The sequence below is a fragment of the Lepisosteus oculatus genome, chromosome 15 (assembly GCF_040954835.1).
Source record: "Lepisosteus oculatus isolate fLepOcu1 chromosome 15, fLepOcu1.hap2, whole genome shotgun sequence".
Classification (NCBI taxonomy): Eukaryota; Metazoa; Chordata; class Actinopteri; order Semionotiformes; family Lepisosteidae; genus Lepisosteus; species Lepisosteus oculatus.
In genome coordinates, this window is record NC_090710.1 from 31,364,151 (window position 1) to 31,386,942 (window position 22,792).

General features: G+C 43.1%; 1 protein-coding gene across 2 annotated transcripts in view; it reads left to right on the forward strand.

Annotated features, from left to right (window-relative positions):
• Positions 1–21,804, forward strand: part of LOC102699248 (probable ribonuclease ZC3H12C) — a 47,795-nt gene extending 25,991 nt beyond the window's left edge. For both annotated transcript variants that reach the window (XM_015364123.2, XM_015364122.2), the window contains 4 exons: positions 5,193–5,332; positions 8,975–9,209; positions 13,273–13,379; positions 13,622–21,804. In XM_015364123.2, coding sequence (XP_015219609.2) covers positions 5,193–5,332; positions 8,975–9,209; positions 13,273–13,379; positions 13,622–15,027 — 1,888 coding nt within the window. In that variant the 3' untranslated portion in view covers positions 15,028–21,804. The remainder of the gene's footprint in view (positions 1–5,192; positions 5,333–8,974; positions 9,210–13,272; positions 13,380–13,621) is intronic.
• Positions 21,805–22,792: the final 988 nt, after the last annotated feature.

The following is a 22,792-nucleotide window of genomic DNA, read 5'->3' on the forward strand; positions in this document are numbered from 1 at the left end:
GTATTGTTAATAAATGGAATAAATCCATCACTTTTTAGAGTTGATCACTGTTATAGGCAGTGTGAGGAGGTGTGACTGCAAATCCGTTATACAGTATTTGAGCTGTCTTTGGAAGTGTAAGCAGGTAGCATTTTTGTGTGTTGCCTTTCTCACAGTTAAATGCATTGGCTCTTGAAGGGACCTTGGTTTTGAGCTGAATGATTTGTCTGTTTAGCGTGTCTGAAAGTTGTGAAAGTTTGTCTGGTGGTCTGATTTTGTTTGCTGGTGACAGTCCCACGAACATGTGGGGAGAGGGTGGGATTTTGTGTTTACTTTGGAAGACAAGGTAAACTATTAGGAAATCTTAGGTAAAACAAATTAAGTCCTTATTCAAGAGTGAAGGGAACTCAGGGAGCTCACCATCAACCTCATGGTGTACCAAAGGACACCACTGAGGAGAGACAGTTCCAGGCCTTTCCTGTTGGCTTGGTTCAGTAGTTTGGTGACAACGTATTTCCCGTGTGGAGGCAAAGTATTTTTTTTTGCAAACCAGTATGTCTTGTAGAGCAGTGAATGGGATTTACAGACAATTAACTTTCTGGTAATGTATGGATGGAATTATAGGGAAAAATCCACGTTGGATTAAATGACAGGGCGTGATTTTGTGCTCGGAGCGATCCCATTCCGTACATTTCCATGATTGAGATTGAGATATCCCCCTGTCAGAATCTGGCCGTGTGGTCTGCTCCGTTCTGATGCTCCTGATAACCAGTTTCACCGCTGTGTAGACACAGGGGATGGAGTTGCAAGGTTTTAGCAAGGCTGTGCCAGTGTGAGCAGCTGTCGTGAGTCATACGTTGTCGATGAGTATAAAATGGGACGGCGTGTTCCGTTGTCAGTGGGCCTAAACCGTGGAGGAGCTTTTGTTTCTCTTACTGATCAGTAAAGGTACATGCATTATAATTTCCCCATGCCTCCCAGCCCTTTCGTAGCCCCCTTAGTCTACCAGTAATGTTCCTTCATTGATTACACTGGCCTCGGGTTCAGGTCCTGAAGAATGTTTACTCCTCTAGGTTTTCCTGCTTTATTCATCCAACAGACCACTTTCTGTCTTGCTTACCGGAGAACGGCTTAATTTTCTCACCCAGTGGCTGATCCGATTCCCTTGAGTCCCAGCAAGTGGTCTAGTCTCTTTTCTGTTTGACCTTGCTCTTTGCTCTAAAAAGCAAGGGACCTTTATATGGGATGGGGAACTGGGCAGGCTGGATGGTAGTCCCAGCTGAAATGCGCTCGGGAACATTAGTTTCTCTCCTCCTCCTCTTGCCTTCTATGGAAATGTGTGCACAAATCACACATGGGAGCCACCCGACCCCATCACTGTTGGAACCAACCAGGCAGTCGTAACTGTAGAGCACTTTAGGTGGGTGCCACACATGCAGTTGTCTCTTGAGAACGTGGTGAAGAATGATTCATCTGGCCCTTTTACGTTTCTTCAGTGCTGAGTAGACCAGTGCCTGTACTCTTTACACCACTTTACACCATTGCTGGTATGATGAACGAAAATTGTAGGTAATCCTGCCTGCTCGTAACTCAGGTTTTAGTTTGCAGTTGCTCTCCTCATTTTGCCTTTGCATTCCAATGAATGCGCGGATATCACAATCCAGGAGTCCATGCTTCCACCCACTGTTCCCCAGTACCGATGGTGTCCCTCCCTTCCAGCTCTGGAAGATCGAGTCAGAAGGTCAGGACAGTGACTATGTGCAGGAAAGGTTTTCTGTTCGCACCTAAGACCACTGTCTTAGGTGCAAACTAAAGCCTGTGATTCCTCACACCCATTCAACCAGAGAGGTATGAAACAGATTGTAGGATCCCAAATGGCATCTCCCTGTCCTGGTTGTTTGACTTCTGACACTGCTCCTTTCCCTGTATGTTCCTCTGATATGTAAAAGTCTTGCCTACTTTTAATGTACAAAAAGGAGAGTAAAGCTTCAGTCCAGTGAGCATGTCTTGAGTGCTAGGGGAAACCCTATCTCTGTGATGTGCTCCCCTTCAGCTGATCGTATTAAAGATCTCTGTTGACAATCTCCCAACCTGAGTGAAGACTGAGTTTTCTTCGACACAGCCTCCATGCTGATGTCGTCTGAGACCCCGCTGCTGTTGAAACATCAGTGGGCTGAACTGTCCCGGACGCCGACGCACCAACTGAGCCCCAACAGTCTCCCGTGTTTCAGAGTCGCTTATGTCTCTTCCTGCAGTTGTGCTGCCCTGATCATAGGCACCTGGGCCTGTCTCGGATTGTATTGCATGATCCCCAGCATGCTGGGATATTGTTTAGTGAAGGAGCCACACCTCTGTACCTTTTTACCCGGGTGTTTCCAGTTTCGTCCACCGCCTGTACCTGCGCGGTTTGCGAGGGTCCCGTGCCGGAGGTCGGAGATCTTCGGGAATGCGCAGCTATCATCATCTCGGTGATGATTCTGTAGCCACTGTCAGTCTTCAAGCAATGACCTCCCTTAGTTTGCTGAGCTAAACGCAGCCAAAAGCATGTTCTGCTCACTGTTCAGAGGTTGGCTGGGGGCAGAGAGACCCTTAAACTGTACTTTGTTGCATTCAGTTGCAGAAATTGCTCCTTAACTAATTAGACTTTACTAGTGAACCTGTTCAGGTTTATGAAATGTATGATTTTGATTATGTGTGCTGTGAATGCACAGCATTAATCTCGCCAGACAGTTTGACATCTTGCTTACTTTTACGGTTAGGGGTTTTGTCTTTTTATTTGCAAAGGATTTATAAATGTCATTATTGTTTAGTAAGAATTTTGATTAGTTAACGTCATATTTGTTGTTCATGTGTGCTTTAGATATGCTGATATCATTCTTCCATATAACTGCTTCCTAACGCCTTTAAACATAACAGGTTGTGTAGAAAAGAGGTGTTGGCAAGTTCCACATGTTGTAACAAATGGTTATGGAAAGTTGAAACACCTGTACTCAACGGGTTTATGTTTAGTTCTGAGCATGCAGAGAGAATCTAAGACTTGTACATGTATTTTAATGGGACTTTTGTGTCACTTTTACGAGTTTTCACCGACGAGCAAAAATTCTGGAACTGGTTGTGCTCGTATAGCAAGGGATGAGTGCATGTGAGTTGTGTGCTCTCTGGTGCTTCCCAACTGCGCGGTGATCTTTGTTACAGCCCGTGAGCCAATTTCTGTAAGTGTGGTTTATTTTAAAGTCTGAAGTAATCCTGCATTATTCCTTATTTGGAGTAATAGCTGATTATTGTAGAATATTTTAAGAACTGTATTCATTGAATGTGGGTGTCATGGTTGTCCCAAAGACGTGCTAGGAGGTTGATGGGCTTCTGGGAAGTTGTCTGTGGGTGTGAGCGTCTGTGACAGTGTCTGCCTGCGATGGACTGGCGTCCCGTCCAGTGGGGTAGCCCGCCTTGTACCCCTTGTTTGCCGCACTGGCTCGCCCACGACCTCGATATGCACAAAGAGTTTAGAGAACGGGCGGACGGATGGTTCATTGTTTTTATAAAACGAACGGAACGGGTTTAATCGCCAGTTCTTTCCACTGAATTTCGATTTTTTTTTTTTCCCGTGCAGTGGCCTTGATTTAAGATGTTGTTGATTGAATTTTAGGTTTCATACAATCTAAACATAATTTACAGACCGAGACAGGGGGGCGTCCTGAGATGTTTTTAGCAAGTGTGAAACGACAGGAGGAGGTCGGTGGCCGAAACGGCGAGCTCTGTGCCAAAGTGGCGTTGTTCGTCCTGGTGCGAAACTGGGTGCTGCAGAGTGTGCAGCCTCAAACACCCCATCAAGCCTTTTAAAGTGAGAACTAATTTGTCCTAAATTAAGAAACGGTTTGTATGTTTTATAGGGGCCTTAAAACCCAAAACGTGCAAATCAGTGTTTTAATTGAAGACTACCTGTACTTTCTTAGCTTAAAGGGGAGCTGCAGCACAATTTTTACCTTTTGGGGTTGAAATGAATCAGCATTGAAGAGCGCATTTCAAACCACGATAAAGGCCAAATGTGCACAGCTTGTAAAACCTCCAATTTGCACCACAACATAGAAGAAATTTGCAGGTACGCCCAGCACTGCGTTTTGCGATTCAGAATGAGGCAACATAACGCCCGGTGAGGTGAATCATCCCTGTCGCGTCATGAAGAAGGAGGCTCGTGAATACATCTCTTCTATCTCTTGGATCTCTTTCTAATCCAAGAAATAGTGCTCTGGATTTCTAGATGGTTTTGCCGACAAATAACAAGTAAATAGTAATTCTGCATGCAGGTGGCATGGAACATTTCTGTGGTGAAATGTCTAATTCAAAACTGTACTTATTTGCTCGTACGTCACATTCCATCACTCGTACGTCATCATTACAGTGACTAGTGAGCAGGAAGGGCTGCTTACATTGCCCTTTGTGGGAGCTCTTGCTCTTGCCTGTGAGACCAGGGGTTTGCAACAACGTGGTGACTTACAGTACTTTCACAGTTTTGTGCTTAATCCCAAATTTGTCTTTTGTTTCTATAACGTCAATGAGTTTATTTTGTTACTGAGATTAAATAACCGGTCTGATAACTTCGGGACAGTAGATCCCCTTTAAACGCAGTCTTATCCAGAACCATGTCTGGGATTGAGGTGATCTACGAGGGTGTATATTCATGTTACAAATAGGGTTTATGTGCTCGCTGCAGATTACACTGCAATAAAAAATAAAAGCAGAATGTTAACCTATAGTTGCATATCCTCCCCACACTATGATAATGTTGGTTTTGCAATATAATTAAGATTGCCCAATTTATTTTTTGTGGAAAACTGTTTATCAGCTGCCTTGTTCTTAACTAAGAGGATAATATTTGCCATTACCCATTTATTTCCAGTTATAACCCATATATCACCTATTTAGCCACAAAAGCCACATTCATAGTTTAGCCCGTTATGCTGTATTTTCATGATGGTGGTTTATTAAACTGGTGAATACGAGTTGAATTGTTTAAAAAACGGAGGTTTCAGAGGGGTTTAACCAAAATGCTTACTTTAACTGTACAATAAGTCCTTTCTCCTTAGGTTTCTCAGTTTCAAAAGTAAAGATTCAGTGAATGTTCTCAAGATGAGTTGTTGAAACATGTGAGCAGTTGTTTTCTTGTTGCATGTGAGCAGTTGTTTTCTAAGCTGTGTATATTACTGACTTTTCAGCCATGGAAACAAGGAGGTGTTTTCTTGCCATGGAATTCAGTTGGCAGTGGACTGGTTTCTGGACCGAGGCCATAAAGACATCACTGTGTTTGTTCCTGCCTGGAGGAAAGAGCAGTCCAGGCCAGATGCTCTCATTACAGGTAATGCTTCTTTAACTACCCGTGGGCCAAACAATATTCAGGTCATAGCAAGCAAACTAGTTATAGCAGAACTGTGGACTTTTCAGGGGGCACATTCTAATTAACAGTGAAGCCCCTGCAGTGATACAGTTGTGCTGCGAAAATACATGAGATTTTGCAGTACGTTTGCCGAGATGTCATTAAAGAAACTCTTTGAAATGTGGAATTGTCGAGTTTTGAGTACAGTCCAGTCAAGAGGAAGAAAGTTCTGTTATTTATAATGTATATCAAAATGTAAACTATGAAACTGTTACATGCTTTTCCATATGCAGTTATTTCATTGTGTCGATTTGTGCACCTTGTTCACACCATCAGAAAGTTGCCAAGAAGTTTTTAGACTTTTTAATTCTATGACAGATTGTTATTGTACAAAGAGAACAAAATACCGACTATGGCTTACGGCCACACCACCTAAAATACCAAATAGTCTGTTACATCCAACCTCATCTGCAAAGAATCTGCAATTTTTATTGGCTACACAGTGTTTGTAGTCTACTCAACTCTATTTTTACTAAGAAATCTGCTGGCTTAATAGCATCTCAGTGGCTTACAGTAGATTATTTTTTCAAATCTGTGTTCATTTTACAGTTGCAATCTTAATTCCATTTGGAGGTGTAGATAGAGCTACTATAAGGTTTTATAAAAGTGTTCTGGTTAGTATTAATTATTTAGTATTATATTATTTAGCACTGTAATACAATGTCTTGCATAGGTGTCCACCCCTTACCAATGATATTCTATTCTAAGTACAAATTAACACATTTCTAAAGTGACCATTTCTAATTGACAGTTGAATGCTCAAACTGAATACCGCTGTGGGTTAGAGAAGCTCTCGACATACGCGGTCAAGTAGAGTCGAGAAGTAACACAAACTAGAGGAGAATGTCGATTGCTGCTACGCGTGTTCATGCCTCCCCCAGTCGATACCTGCTGGGAGCACCTGTGGCAACAGTTGTAGCTGTGGCAGGGATATGTCTCTGCTCACTGTGCACACTGGGGCGGCGAGGTGCTTGCAGACCTGTTCAGGTTCTGTCCAGCCCTGATTGGCAATTGTTGGTGGACAGAGATGGGCAGGTCTGGTCAAAGGTTCCCTGTTGGGTTTCAGTCAGGCCTTTGAGTTGGTCACTGATGGGGGGTCACTAAGTCGCTCTGGCGTAGCTTTAGATCATCACCCCAGTTTTATGGCTGAGGGTTTGTAATGTGCCCTGTCCATTTTCCCCTCAGTCCTGACATGCTCCCCAGTCTCTGCTGCGAAGTTCCTGCCACCCCCTGTCCTGCTGGGCGTGAGGGTTGGTGCTGACTGAGTGAGGCACTAGGTTGCATTTGCGTCGGATGCAAAGCTTTGCGTTAAAAATCAAAAGGTTACGGTTTTGGGTCATCTGCCCGCAAAGCCTTCTGCCATGTTTGCAGTATCTCTTCGTTGCTTTATTGGAAACCCCATGCGGGGTATAAGTGATTGGGCTGCTGTTGACCAATGAGCTTTTTCTCCCATCCGAGCCTCAGTTCTGTAAGTCTCCGTTGGCCTCGCGGAGATGGTACTGCTGCTCAGCTTGGCGAGACAGCCTGCTGTAGGCCCCATCCGAGTGTCTTCCGCTTCCTAATGAGCGACTTCACCGTGCACAAGGCGATGTTCAGGGGCTTTGAAGCGTTCTTCATTACCCAACTCCTGCTCTGTGTCTTTCGAAACAGCTCGGGATCAATGTTCTCTACATCTCCTTGGTCACCGCGGTTGAAAGTTTCTGGACTTGTACTACCTGACTAAGGGACCCTACAGAGAAGGTGTATTTGCTCTGAAATGATGTGAACCGCTGTATTGGCACAAAGGCCGTTCAATTAATTGTGCTCTAAGTAATTTTGTGAGCATGAAGGAATTGCAATAAGTTGCTTTCGCGAAAGTGAGTACTTCTATGCGTTAATGCATATACAATTTAACATTTAGATTTTTTTAATAGTTTTTAATGATAAGTGTTAAAACCATAAAAGTGTCATATTGGACCAACTGATTAAAATTATCTTTAAAAATGAGATTATTTTTAATTCAGCAAAACAGGATATCATTGGAAGGGGTTAATACTTTCGGCGCAACTTCCAGTAAAACAAGTCTAATAATTGCACAAGATCCACTGAGTGTTCCTATGAACTTGCTTATCGGGCTTTCCTAAATTGCCTCAGACATCTCCTGACAAATCAGTAATGCAGTCTTTTGTTATTTTTTTTTACTTTATAAAAGTTTTGAAGTTTGAATTGAATGAGATGGCATTACACTCTGAAGAAATACCATACTCATAAAAAGATTAAGGCTGGTACTGTATGTCAGCACAATAGAAATAGCAAGGGCACCTTTGCTCAAAAGTCCAAAAAGGTACCAAAATGAATGTATTCTGGACTTCAGTTGTTGCGTCTTTCGAATTAATGTCAGCTTTGTGGTTCTCACTTGCCCTTTGTAGTGGTGTGTAAAACTGGGTAAGTATACCTTACTGCCGAGGTGCTTCTGTTAGTGTTGAGGATCAGCTAAAGGTGGTGGTTGCTTTCACCTGTTTCTCCCTCTTTGCAAGATAGGTGTCTAGATATGCAAGTGAATACCTTACAGTACCTGTTTTAAAATTATCCTTATTGTTTGCATCATGTACTGAATCTTCACTGGTATGTGTAGGTCAGGGGGATAAGCGATCTCTAGACAATTTCTTTCTAAAACTAGATCATTCATGCGAAAAGGCAAAGGTCTTGCAGAAATGACAAGTAATCTGAGAACCTGTGTAATATGGTAAATAAGCTGGAATCTGTTGCGATTTTCCATGCATCTTATTCACACAGACCTTTACATTGTTGCAGCTGTGGAGCCAACTGTCAGCTGAGCAGTAGTGAAAATATGGCAGTTTCCTTGCCCAGTAAGACACTGTGTCAGCTTCACCCACACAGAGCGATTTCTCACACCATGACTTCTGTTTATTGCCAATATGTGCAAGGCTGTTTATAAAGGGATTTTATTGCCCCCGAGACAAGTAATTAATGGGGGGAACTTCTCTGACTTAAACACTGTGGAAAGTCTCCATGCTTAGAGCAGACGTGCAGAAGGCAACTCATACCCTTGAGACTGACAGCTTGTGTCCAGGCTGTGCCACGAGCTGACAGCTGTTAAATACAGTATTCCCTGGTGATCCCCAAATGAGGCATTTGTGTGGTCTCTTTTCCACACAAACGTCCATTGGGGTTAATTGAATTTGATCAGAAGGTTTAATTTAGACTAGAGAATGGTTACAAATTACAAGTTCCCTTTAAGAAATACCAGAAGATAAAAGATTTGAAAAGTGTGCTGCAAAAGTTAAGAGATTCCTGTGTGTATTTGGAAGATTTGATTTTCTATTTAAAAAAATATATAATTCTTCTGTGTTTTGGCAGGTGTGTGTGTGTGTGTGAGATACGAATTCAGACAAAAGCTGCCTTCTGTTTTTGGTTGTCTGTAACGTGAGGTGTGCTCAGTTTGAAAGTCCGCGCTGCTGGGAGCCGAGGTGTTGCCCAGTGCCGTGTGCCACCCCAGCCCGCTCTCAGAGGGAAGCTCCGTCAGTGCAGTGATGCTGCGGTGCTCTCGTTCTTCCCGAACAGACCAGGAGATCCTGCGGAGGCTGGAGAAGGAGAAGATCCTGGTGTTCACGCCCTCGCGGCGCGTGCAGGGGCGCAGGGTGGTCTGCTACGACGATCGCTTCATTGTCAAGCTGGCCTACGAGTCCGACGGCATCATCGTGTCCAACGACAACTACAGGGACCTGGCCAACGAGAAGCCGGAGTGGAAGAAGTTCATCGACGAGCGGCTGCTCATGTACTCGTTCGTGAACGACAAGTAAGGTCATGGATTGGACGTGCTTATCTTTGAGTTCCAGTAGGAAGGAGGGTGATTCATGCAGGCCGAGGAGACATTTTTGGAAAGCAACAGGTTGTCGTCTGGTGGTAGCAAGGAACTGGAGTATGTAGTGATCCTGAAATTTGAGAGGGGTTTTGTCAGCGTGCGGGCTGCCAAGGAACAAGGAGAAGCTAATTCCATGTAGAAAAGTAGAAAAAGAATACAATGTATTGACTGTGGAGCCTTCTGTGGAGCACAACCCTGAAGAAGGCTTCCCTTGCAGAAACATTTTTTTCTACTTATCCGCTACAATTAAGAAAGAATTTGTCAGTAAAGTTTAGATTTCATAGACTGATCATACAAATCAGTCACTTAATCCTGATTCATTTGGTTTGCACATGGGTTGTTAGCAGCCTTTGGTATGTGCTTTTTGGAGCACTCGCTTAGCTTTGTGTTATCCTTTTTTTTCTGAAAGTGTAATCATAGTAGCATAGTAGTTCTCTACTACCTCAATTGTGACACTATTCATCTCTGTTCTTTTTGCCTAGTCATGTTACTGTTTTGTGTTGTTGAAGACTGTAGCATCAGCTGTTTGCATTTCAGATGCGTTTCCAAATTGAGCTGGCTGTTAGGGTTTTTCTGATCAGGGTTTGCTTTACAACATAAGTAATGTAGCATAGGTTCTGTAATATCCCTGAAATTATGAGCTCCACACATCCTTTAATGGTACAAACAGTAACTGCCTGAACTAAAAATGTTAAGCAATGAACTTTCTGCTTAAGGTAAAGTCAAAAGAAGGACAAAAGTAGAAGTCAAGTATTGAAAATCATGACCATATGTAAACTTTCAGAAATTAATATTCCATTTTGGGAGCTCATTTTTGTTGAACAGTTCAAATTTAAATTTAAAACGACTGAATTTAATTACATGTAGCCCTGTGTCTGCTAAGTGCCATAAGAGGCCACAGCTGACATTGTGTTGTGTGGGCAATTATATAATCATTATTTTAAATACCATTTTCTCTGTGAATTATCAGCATCAGATGTCTGCAGTTGTTAAATGTCTTGACTGCTTCTAAGTGTGAAATTTGGTATCAAGTAAGATGGTTTATGATTTCAAACACACCAGTCCAAACACTTTCAGTCCAAATGAAAGTGATGAATTGTGATGTCAGTAGCAGGAGTTACAGTATTTTAGTGATTTTTCTTATGGCATTGGGACCGGATGTCCTACATTTCTGGGATTATTTGGAGCTGTTAAATGCAGCCTACAGTTTTATTAGGCTTGCTTGGAAATTATTAACTACCCCTTCATCTGATTCCAAGTATGTTCTTTTTCCCCAGATCAGTATCGGATATGAGGAGTGAAATGATCGGCAAATCTTTGATTTTATAAATAATTACAGTGATTAAAAAGATTAATGTTGGCTGTAAGGTTGTTTTCTTTTAAAGCTGTGATCAAGTTTTGCTTTTAAACGATTTTGTTTTATAATTATGCAAAGTGAGAATACGAATTTTGACAAAAACAGCTGCTTTGCATCAGGTTTATGAAAACACAGTTATGCTGCACAGGGCAAGTCGCAGTTTAAGGTTAACCAGTAAATGTTAGATTAGCCTTTTAGATCAATTTGTGGTTCCAGGCCTACAGCACATTTAGAAAATTCAGTGTCTGGTGTTTTGATTTAACTCAGGGATGCGGTTTTGAAACAAATTGCCCTGTAGAATTAATCAGGTACAGGGGACAACCTTCTTATTTCTGTGTTAAAAGCATTATGGGGGAAGATATGTTTGGATATGAATGCATGGCGGTACTTCATGGCAGTACAATGGTGTTTTCCAAAATTTTAAAATGGTTTTGTTCCATTTGCTCTGGATGCAGTTAAGATCTGTGGTCCCATATCTCTTCTTGTATTTAAAGGACCACAGCTTTCATGGTCATTCTCATCTCATGGCTGAATACTTTCAGAATACGTTTCACGTTACTAAAAACCTCCGATTCTATAACTTGATTTCTAGCCAAGCCTTTCCATTTAGTTGGTAGCAGTACATTTTTAATATACAGTATATCTGAACCGACCCAGCATCCCCCCAAAGAATCAAACGACTAACAGTGACTTTTGCGTCCATTTGTGCCACTCAAAAACGTGTTTTGTGTTTTAAATAAGCGTGAACTACAGTATGTCTCGACTTCATTGGGCGTTTCAGGATGCTGTGCTCAATGTTTCATTTTCCTGTCTTAGAAATGTAAGAAACACATTTAGGCGGTTTTTCGTGGCGGTAATGTGTTTTGACCGCCGAGGTCCCTTGCCATCGGTGGTTGGGTTCACCTCCGATATTCGCCAAACCTCTGCTAACCTCGCGCAACAACTCCCCCAAGGTCCCAGCGTCTGAAGCTTTTACTTACAATAATCCGATCAACGACAACGTACGTATCAACGTACAGTATCAACGTACTAAGAACAATATAACCAGATACCTGGCAAGATGGTCAGGGGCACGCAAACTGTTCACTAAATGATGCTGAGTGCCCCATATCTCTCAGCGAAGCAAGGAATCACGACGCTGCTGTAAGGTAGTGCTCCTTAATTCATGAGTGGCTGTGGAAAAGGACGAGTTCATGCTATCTGTGTATTTGATTTGTCTCCTTGTGGGTGCTAGTGTTGTCCGTTGTCTATTTTTTAAAAAGCATTTATTCCCCCCTTTCAGTACCGCCGGTTTGCGAACACCCACGATCCAACAGAGAGCCCTGTGGGCAATGTTCCCTCTAAGCTGTGGGCACACACCGGTGATGAAATCAGCGCCCAGAGGAAATTGAACTGTGCACACAAAATTAAATTCCCCCCCAAAACTGATGATAAAACGAACACGGTCGCCAGTTGAAAAATGCGAAATGGACCGCATGAGACGGTGAGCTGTGCTCTCGTCGTCTCGTACCTCCCTGCTCATGCTCGGCGGGGAATGTTGCCTGTGGGTGTGTTTTTTCACATCTCGGTCCCCTGCTGCGCTTGCTGCAGGATTCTTTAAAAAAAAAAGGCTGAAGGCTTTTGTGACGCAGGTGAAGGGGACCAGAGGAAGACGTTATGGGCTGTGTATACAGTGCTATACACAGCAGGTCGAGCATGTCGGAAGCACGCCCACGCGATTAAACATCACATTTCAAGTGTGAAACCTCTCAGTGTGTTTGTACATAGTATTTGTGTGTACCAGTCGGTCATGGGTACGAACAAGTTGACGATATGTTCAGGCTACCCTGAGCAAAGCTTTACTTGAAACACGCAAGGAGTAAAAAGCAAGTCTGTTCTCTGGCATGAACTGATTTTTACTTCTGACCGACACAGCTGTGCTTTGGGACGTTTTGCTGGATTTATGTATTGAAAGCACAGAAGTCTGACTGGTGACTGCCAATTATCATTTTAACATCAAATGGCAAAAATGTAAATTAGATGTTAGGTCTTGGAATTACTCCCTGCAGTCACAGTGGTGTACTGCACAGTAGGTATTGGTTTATTTACCTGATCTTTTTGGCGGGATGAAATTGGGCAGTGGGCCGGACCCAGCCTGGAGTCTGTAGGGTCCAACTCGGCCTTGGAGAGAGACACGCCTGTTTTGGATCCCTCTATTCCACATTTAATGAAAAAGTATTGCCTCTAGTTTACTAATGTTTTATCTGATAACAGTCATTCTGTCAGCAGTGATACTGCTGTAAACTAATATTTCAGTGTTTCAAAGTCAGCGTTGAAGCTCATTAATGACACGTTAACCAGTAAGCCTAGAGTTGATAAGCATCAATTTGCTTTTAGGACTACAGAGTAAACTGGACAAATTCCTTCTGGTACTTCACTTCAGGCTGGACACAGATGGATGTGGACAAGCCTGTCAGGGTAGCTCTTGCACTTATACGGAAGGGTTCGTTTCCAGGCCTTGGGGAAATCGTCTTTTTCTTCCTCCTGCGCGGGCAAAAGCAAAGTCAGGGGTGACAAGGAGTTGCTCCCGCTGGAATATACTTCCTTGCGATGGCCTTTTGCTTCGCTGAATCCTGATTTTCCTTCTTCTTCGATTTCAAGGTTCATGCCTCCTGATGACCCTCTTGGACGCCACGGTCCCAGTTTGGAGAACTTCCTGAGGAAGCGGCCTCAGATTCCTGAGCACAAGAAGCAGCCCTGTCCCTATGGTAAGCTTAAACGTCTGCGTCTCCTGCTTTTGCACGATCTGCTGGTTTTCTTTGTTTCAGCTTGCGATGGGGGTGAGGGCAGCGTGTCTTAACAGGATCAAGACATCTTGCACCAGAATGGCTACCCCATATCTGCATAGTTTGTAGGGATGGCCGGAAATCGTCAACATTTCCACAGAAGTGTTGTGTGAGATGAAACTGTATCTAATACATACTTAATAGCATTTTCACTCTTCCTGCAGGAAAGAAGTGCACTTATGGTCATAAATGTAAATTCTATCACCCAGAAAGAGGAAACCTGCCCCAGCGCTCTGTGGCCGATGAGCTCCGAGCCAGCGCCAAAAACACTGCCAAAAGCATTAACGAAGCAGCGCTTTTTAAGAGCCATAGTATGCCTTCGAGCTCCAAAGCAGAGGGCACCCCGGACGTGAAGCGTGTCGCCCCCAAGAGGCAGTCGGACCCCAGCATCCGCACCCCGGCGAGCGGCGAGCCGGAGGAGAGGTTGTGCACCCAAGCCAAAGCCGAGACTCGCTCCCTTCCTCTGGCAGCCTGCAAAAGCACCCCCCCCCAGGCACAGAAGCTCCTGGCGCCCAGCGGCCCCGGGCCCCTGCACTGCTACCCTCAGGATCAAAGAGGGCCCCCGGGCGTGCCGAAGAACCACGGGGTTCCGCTGCCGTACGCGGAGCAGTATCCCAAATGCGATTCCCCGGACGTGAGCTACTACTCCATGATGAACGCCTATTCCGGCCTGAGCCTGCTGGGGCCCCGGAGCCCGGACAGGCGCTTCTCCGTGGACGCGGACTTCCGGATCAGCTCGGTGGCCTCGGACTGCAGCAGCGAGGGCAGCATGAGCTGTGGCAGCAGCTCTGACTCCTACGCGGGCTACAGCGAGCGGGCCTACATGAGCTCCCCCGACCCCCTGCTAGACGACGGCCTCAAGTGCCACCATCACCCCCCGGCGGCCCCCCTGCCCCCCCAGTCCCACTCCCACTCCCACTCCCACTCCCACGGCCGCCTGCACTCGCAGGCCTTCATCCACCACTACCACGACGCCCTGAGCCGCGTCCAGAGCTTCGGGCACGAGGAGCCCAAGCCGCACCCGAAGGCCGCGATGCCGTACCTCCCCCCGCACCTTCAGCACCCCGCGGTCGGGGCCCGCTCCAGCTGCCCCACCGACTACCCGGCCCCCCCGAGCGCCCCGCCGGGCCGGGCGCTGGGGTCCACGCGGCTCGACAGCGTGTCGGACTCGCGGCTCTACAGCGGCTCCCCGCTGCGGCAGAGGAAGCCCCGGGCGGGGCAGGAGCGCTTCGGGAGCTGGGACAGCCTCAGCTGGGACGCGTACGGCTACCACCAGGGCTACTCCCTGCCCAGCAAGCCCGCCCCGCCCTGCTACGAGCAGTTCGCCTTCCAGAGCGCGCCGGAGAACAGGGAGCAGGCCTGGAGGATGCCCTGGGGCAGGGGCTACCCGCAGCAGGAGCCGCCGGGCCACGCCAGGCTCCAGGACGTACGGGACAAGGTCTACGTCAACCTCTGCAACATCTTCCCAGCCGACCTGGTCCGGCTGGTGATGGGCAGGAACCCCCACATGACGGACGCGCAGCAGCTGGCGGCGGCCATCCTGGCCGAGAAGTCCCAGCCGGGGTACTGAGGGCGGCCGCGGTTCCCGCCGCAGCAGTGCCATCTCAAAGGGCCCTTGCGGGGAAGCCTGAAGGCCCTTGCGGGGAAGCCTGAAGGCCCTTGCGGGGAAGCCCGAATCGAGAGTCGCAGGACAGTCCGTGAGATTCGTATAATGTGATCGCGCTGCTGGGGGGTTCACCCCGGTCTGCCGGAGGCGCACGCATCTTTGAAGACCCAAACTGAGTCGAAAGAAGCTGCTAATGTCGCTGAAGTGTTTCATGTTTCAGGGGTGCGTTAGATGCCAAAATCCACTTCGCGGTGTCTGAAGGGGTCAGCTGAATGTTTTGCTACACCTTTTAGTTTGGACGGGACTGCACGTAGGCTCAGTCAAACCCAGCAATTGACTATATTATACTAATTTCACCCGCCTCGCTCCGAGAACCCTTCTGGCGTGCTGGGGGAGTGTCGCCATAGAGTAAGAGCATCATGTGTTTTGTTTTTGTTGTTGCCTTGGTTTTATTTATTTTGCTGTTCTTGTTTTTCCATGGAATAATTTGCAGAAAAAAACGAACTTTTACAATTAAGGAGGTGTTGGTTCTTAAGGCACTTTTTGCTGCATATCAAATATAAAAAGTTAACTTTAGGCAATCAATTCAAAGGAAACTCTGCTTCATACTTTCTGGGTATGAGAAGATACTTCCCTGTTATTGAAACGTAGGTGAAACTGCTTAAAGCAGATACCATCTTTGTATTTGGAGACAATGTATTATTTGTAAACAAAGTCGCATCATAAAACTTGCATTTGGTACCTTATATTCAATATATTTAATCAAATACAATTTACATGTATTTATTTGTTAATTGGAAAGTTAGTGTAATTATAGCAACTTATTCCAAATCATTTCTAATGCTACCTAACCCTTGCTAAACAGATTTCTTTTTAATTTATCTGCTTACCCACAGGCTAAAGTTTCCTTTTTGTGATTCTCTGCTTATTCTCAGCTCACATTTTGTGGTTTACCAATGTTGTGCAATTTTTTTTAATCATTTTTCCTGAACCAGACACCATTGAAATTGCAAAATGTCAGTTCTTGAGAATATGCAAAATAGCGTTGGTAATGCACTGTAGTGTACAATTCATGCTATTTTATTTATCTTAAAGCATAAATTATTGTTTTTTCTTTGTGTTCATTTTGTTTTTGTTAGAAGATGTATTTTATTGAAATTAGTAGCAGAGCTATTTTGTTATTAGATGTTCAGAATCTTGCCACAGATTTAGTTGTAGAAACAGACATGCTGTCTGTGTACCTTAGTTTTAGTAAGGGATGTTTTTGGCTTATTCACTCATGGGTTTCTGCTAGCTGTTTTCACAACTGCCACTTTTATATGCACACGGTTCATTACAACACATTTTATTGTTTCAATCCTGGGAAACAGATTTTAATCAACCTTAAACTTTACCTGAACCTTATTTGCTGAGCGGGATATTTCTCTACTAGTTCAAGGGACCTTTCTCTCTTAAAGAGATCTGGATATATAAGCGATGGTTTAACCCCTATTTACAAATTCTGAGAGCTAGGGACCCAATTTAATAAGAAACATTGGAACATTTTCAAATAAATGACAGGCCATCTGCTCTACATGATACTTTATCAAACTTGGGTAATATGAAGAACTTTACACTGTAGACCATGGAACAAATCACTAAATTGCATCAATCGAAAAGTAAGAAATGCAGTTTCAGTGGCATTCAGTATTTCTGCAAAGCAAATTAAATTTTCATTAATATTTGTTATTAAATAAGGAATTTGCTAACTTGAGAGTTCAGTCATTCAACATTGAATTCCTGCACTGTACTGTCCCTGTACAGTTGTGGTCTAGAAGCACTTCTGTTTTTCCATTATTATGCTTGTCAGGACAAGAAAAAAGGTGCCGAGCATCCCTTGAAAATAAACTGCTCTTTAAATCCATATCAGCTGTTAGCAGAACCCTTGATAGCCAGAGAACACCTTTCTGTGTTGATACAAATTGTATCTTTTAAATGAATGAGAGTTTTTATATATAAAAGATATATACAGTATATATAAATATATGTACAGTAGTTAGAGACACCTTTAACCTGTTATTAAAAGATATTTTGGGCAACATTTTATCAGTTATTTTTAGCAAAGCTTTTTTCAAAAGTGCATAAAATGCATTTGTTCCAAAATTTTGGGGAGATGAGAATGTTATTGAAAAATGTGGGTACTTCAACTTAATAGTGGGTCATAAGAAAGAATCAAATACATTTTTAGATGGGGTCTCCTTTAATGGGCTCAGCAACTGATCGAAATGTCAGTGTCAAATCAAAACTCAACTTTATGAAAGGTTATATGGTTCTGTTTTCTGTGAAGTGCTTGGGCTGTGTCTAAACCAGATATGAAACCTTGTAGTAGGTCAGATTTGTTTTTATAAAATTAACTATTGTCCAAATTGACTGCAGTGGAATGCTGTGTCATTGAATTTTAGATTTCATACATTTTGGTCATGCATTAAAGAAGACCCCAGCACCACGGATTTCTGACAAATAAACATATCAGTCAAGATACACTTTTGAAATCCTTGGCAGTTTTTTTTTTAACTAGCCTTTTTGCATTGGTATCTCGTTATTCTTGGCTCTGTCAGGGTGTTCTTGGGTGAAGCCTTTCAGGGGGTTGGCTCAAGAAATACAAACTCTCATTCCAAGAGAAAAGGTAAAATGCTGCCTGAAATAATGTCCAAGCACCTTTTAATGAAGAGAACCTTCTCTCTGCTTGTGTGGCACTGTGTGTCAACACGGGCAGGCTTTGGGTATACAGTAAATGCTTCTACATGGCATTGTGCTTATTGACAAATTCGATAATCTGAACCATGTTCAGAAAACTGTAGTTCATTTATTTTTATCTCAGTGTTTATTATTGTTAAGGAATGTTGGGAGTTTTACTAGCAGCTTGACTTTAAAACAGCATTCACTCGGGCTGTTCGTTGTTTTCATTCTTCATTACTATGTACAGTGTTTGCATTGAAGTAAGTTGTCCATTTACATACTCATTTCAAGTAAATAAGCTTCTTTTGAATGCACCATATATGTTAGCGTAATATAATTCATGTGGTGCCTAGAAGTAGCATTTTTAAATTGTAGGTTGTATATTATGTACATAATTGCAGTTTTTCTGACTACCTTACTCTTTTCTTGATCTTCAGCAATTGTGTTTCTGAAAAACAAAAACCGTTGATCTGATCACTGTGTTAATATCTGTTCTCAACAGTGCAAGCCGTAGTTGTTAAAACATTAGGCCTTAGCCTTTCAAGTATTACTTCAAAATCGGAGGTCTGGAACACTGTGGTTTTTTTTAAGCTGGGTATTCTCACACTCTCTAATCACATGTGAACAATAAGGTCAATATTAACGCTCTACATATAAATCTTTATACAATTTAACATATTAACCTCCTTTGTGTTTTTTTTTACCACAATATGAAAAAAATAAAAAACCAAGAAATGTAGCTTTGGCGGGATGTCCCAATAAAATGCTTTAATGGTGTAGAATATTTTTTTCTGCTGTAGCACCTCAAATGGGCTCCCAGGTTTACTCAGCTTGTCTGTCTTTCCTTCATTCAGTTTTACCGAATTAGTGGTGCGGTCTATAAGCCATTTTTCAGGTCTCTACTGAAACATTGCGTTGCAGATCAAGCTATCAGAGTTTTTTTTAAATCCAGTTTGTGATGGAGGCATTAAGTCTTGGCTTGTGCGTTAGTGGCTTGGTTGGAAATAGTTTTCGAGAGGCTTAATGGATTAATAGATTATGTGTAGGTTACTATTATTCACTGGACGAAACATTCTAGTTCAGTCCAGATTATTTAAAATAAAAAAAATTAACCTTTACTGTGTATATATTTAAAAAAATATGAAAACCTTTCTGGATTTCTTACTTTCAAGTAGTTTAGCTCACTGCTGTATATTAATTTCAGTCCGTATAGCAACATGTAGATGTTTGCTGAAGGCACAGAAGATGAACACACAGTGACAGAAGTGATCAGCAGACCTCTCAGCACATCTATGCAGAGCTGTCCTTTCTTCATCTTGCATACTGTTTATAAATCGTTTGCGTCTTGTGTGACTTACAGTACACACTAGTGTTTAATTAGACGTTTTTGTATTGAGTGTTTTAAATTGTACCTAAAGGAATGGCTACCATTAGCACTAGAGAATCCCGTTGTCCTAACTTTGCGCTTTGCAATTATGACACTGCAGCATATTCCTGTTGCATTGAAGCCGGGCTAATTCATTCTTAGAAGTATTGTCTTTGTAAAAGGAAGCTGCACCATATTTTGCTGTTGTGTTGACCGTTAAAAGAAATGTTCATGGTGGTGCTTGCCTATCAGTGTAGCTGTTGTGCACAGTGTGTGTCTTAGTTGTGACATTGTTCTGCAGCTGGTTTGCTAGGAGGTAGTTTAATTCTTGGAATTTTTAGGCTCCCAGGAAGGACCTGGGATCTGGATCTGTTCTCTAACATAATGATACAGGAAGACTGGCAGGGACTTGCCACTAAACTCCCAGTCTGCTCCTGAGCCTTATTGTCTTGCCTCCTGGCTTGTTCATATTTTGTTTTTTAACCGCCAGGCTTGTGAATATCCAGTGTGAAATTTGCGTCCGGGGTGTGTCGGCCGTCATTTTGTGTTTGTTCAACTATACTGATACATCAGGGTTGTTAAGGGGTTGTGAAAGCAGCAGTGCTCGAAACAACCAAGTGCTCAAGTTGTCATTTATCTCCTGAGACTTGGCAGAATGTTTTGCAATTGCCATTCTGCTTAAAATATAATTTTCTAGCTTGTAAAGTTAATATCTTTTCTTTACGGTTATGCCCTGTTGTTGCAAAGGGATCTTGAGAAAGAATTAACTTTGCCAAGTTTCTCCCAAGCTTCATCTATTAGGGCTAGTTAGGTAGATCAGGGTTAATGAACTGTCTTGCATGTAGAATGTATGCTGGCACTAGAAAGGTTTTGTAACTGCCGTTCAGTGAGATATATTTTTATTTTTTCTGTTCCCAACAATGTGGAGAGGCAGCGTCACGTGGCTCACGATGAGATGTTGTCTCTTTTACATGGGTCTGCTTTCGAAGCTGGAGTCCGAAGGCCTCTGCCCGTGGGGAAATCGTGTCATGCATTTCAGGAAATGAGTCACTCTTTTGCAACACTTTCAGCTTCACCGTGGGCAGGAGAAGGGAAGTGGACTGGGAAATTCCATGGCTGAGGTCTGCTGCCTGATTGATCACCAGAAAACGGGGGGTCACATCCAGTTCAGTCAAAACATAATTTTGTAACTACTGCTGTTATTTGTTTGCTAAAATATAGATGTTTTTTATATTTTAACCTAAAAAACAACAATCGTGTATTGTCAATACTGCAGGTGTAGCATCCTGTTATAAATGTTTTTGAGCACCCCAATGCAACTGGTAGAGCACAGAAATTACAATCAGCAATTGGCCTCTGTGCCCTGATACCATCTAGCTTTTAGGGACCAAATAGTCAGGAGATTTTTAGTGGTTCACGCTGTGCTGACTCTCTGCATACCTGCTTCAAAGCCATATTTGCTGTGCATCATTTAAACCCCTTTTTTCCAATTGTGAAATGGCAATAAGTGCTTCCTCATTATTCTGTGGCAGTGCCGCTTTTTCAGGTTATATTGGGTTTAACAGCTTTTTCAAAGCCTGGATCTTTGCCGTTCCTTGATTTGAAATTCTGGAGATAAACATCCAACTTATCTGGTTTTTGACAGTAAATGTTATAGAGCTGTCTTATGATAACTTTTTTTATATTATTGTGTAAAAACCATTCACCTCGACTCCCCAGTGCTATGAAAAATGATTCAAAGTAAAAGTCCCGTCTTTTGCTTTTGAAGCTTTTTTTCTTTCTCGTGGCAGCGCTGAGAGTCTGCCCATCAGGAAGCATAGCACACCTGTGTGTGTGAGGAGCCCCTGATGTCAAGTTTCGATGCATTAAATCGCCGAAAAGGACGATAGAAGATGTAAAGGGTTAGATTTCTGAGTAAGGGTTGTAAACTAGTAAGGGAGCAAATTAGGATGAACACAAGAGCTATATGGGTCATCAGATATTTCTGTATAGTTTAGAGGGCGATTTCCTGTGTATGTCCTATAGCTGACACGTGCAGTTAGAAGTAAAGGAGTGGTGTTTGGTTACTGGATTGCTTCGGGTGTGGACAGGGAATGTGACGGGGCACAAGCACGAAGCACAGTGGACTCGCTCGATGGCAAGCCTTGGAGCTCAGGCAGGCCAGCAGCCAAGGTCCTGCCTTCATCCTCTTGGCGTGTTCCCTTGGCCTGTACGAGAAGGGCAGGCCACAGAAGCTGTACTATCGTGAGTGGGTTCCGGCTGTAAGGCGACTGGATTGCGTGTTGCCCTGTCAAGCCAGTAGCACAGCTGGGGGAGAAACAGGGCCCTTTCTGAACCACTGCTGAGCGCCTTCATTTGGGTTGAACCATTTTTTCCTGGATGAACTATAAGGGTGTGTTTTGCTGCGAGGTGCCTGGAAAGTGTTGTAATTCAGAAGGGAGAGATTTAGCAATACGGCCAGCAGAACCGTGAAGGAATTATCAGAATAAGGAGTGTTGAGAAATTCCCACGGACTGGGTGATCTGAAAAGCGGAGGGCTTTGATAAGGCTGTGATGATGTAACTTACAAAGCCTCTCGCTGTTTGTCGGGCTTATTGTGAACAATAACTGGTGAAATGGAACAGACTGCTTTTAAAAATAAAATTAACATGACTGGGCTTCTGTGTTTTTTTTAAATAAAACTTATCATTCTACCACTTTGAGAATAGGTTTTTTTTTTCATAACAGTGCTTTCCTTCTAATTCTAGGAAGGGTGTTCTTCAGTTTGAACAAATAATTCTAAGATCACGACTCCTGATGTCAAATAAAGTAGTAGTTATTTATTTGTATCAGATTAGCACAGAAAATATTTTAAATTTGTGCGAGCAGGTGTTTGGTTAATAAGAGTGGAAAGGAGTTTTGTAGAAGTCTCTTATATGCATGCTAATTTATTCTCAGGGTACGAAGCAATATTTAGCAGACATTCATTCATGTTCATTTTATTAGAGGTCAGATCTTCAATGATTTGTGTTTTCCACCTCATTATCTGTTTCTTTGCATCTGTTGCTTACGGTATAAGTGGTCATAACCTTGTTAAAAGCCCGGACATTCTTGTTTAGGACTGGTCCCATTTCTGTACTCACTGGGGCACTGGGTGATGTGCTGCATGAAAGCGACTACGATCCTGACTCAGATGTTATTTGCATTTTCAGGGTGGTGACTGAACTGCCACGAGAGAAACAAAACCGCTTGTATTTTTGTATCCATGGGGCTGAACCTCTAAATAAACCTTGTGACTGTGAAGAGACATAGCTTAAAGTCTTCATATCCAAAGACGAACTTGTAGTTGAATGGCAGGACAGTTGGGTGAGGCATCTAGTAATTCATCAACTATTGTTAAAAAATGGGAGCAGCAGAATGTCCTAGAGAGCTAAACTCACGATGTAAGTAATGTGGAGAGAATGAAACTGTTGTAGGACAGCAAGAAAATAGGTCTTTTATGTCCATAAAATAAATGCCCATACTCATCTGCATATCTAATATTAAACAATATATTAATGTTTGGAGTAGTGCTGTTTTTGAATAATGTAATTGTGGAAAAGTTGCCAGTCCTCTTTCACTTTTTGATTTTAAGATATGGTATGATGTGTCCTTTATTAATAGACT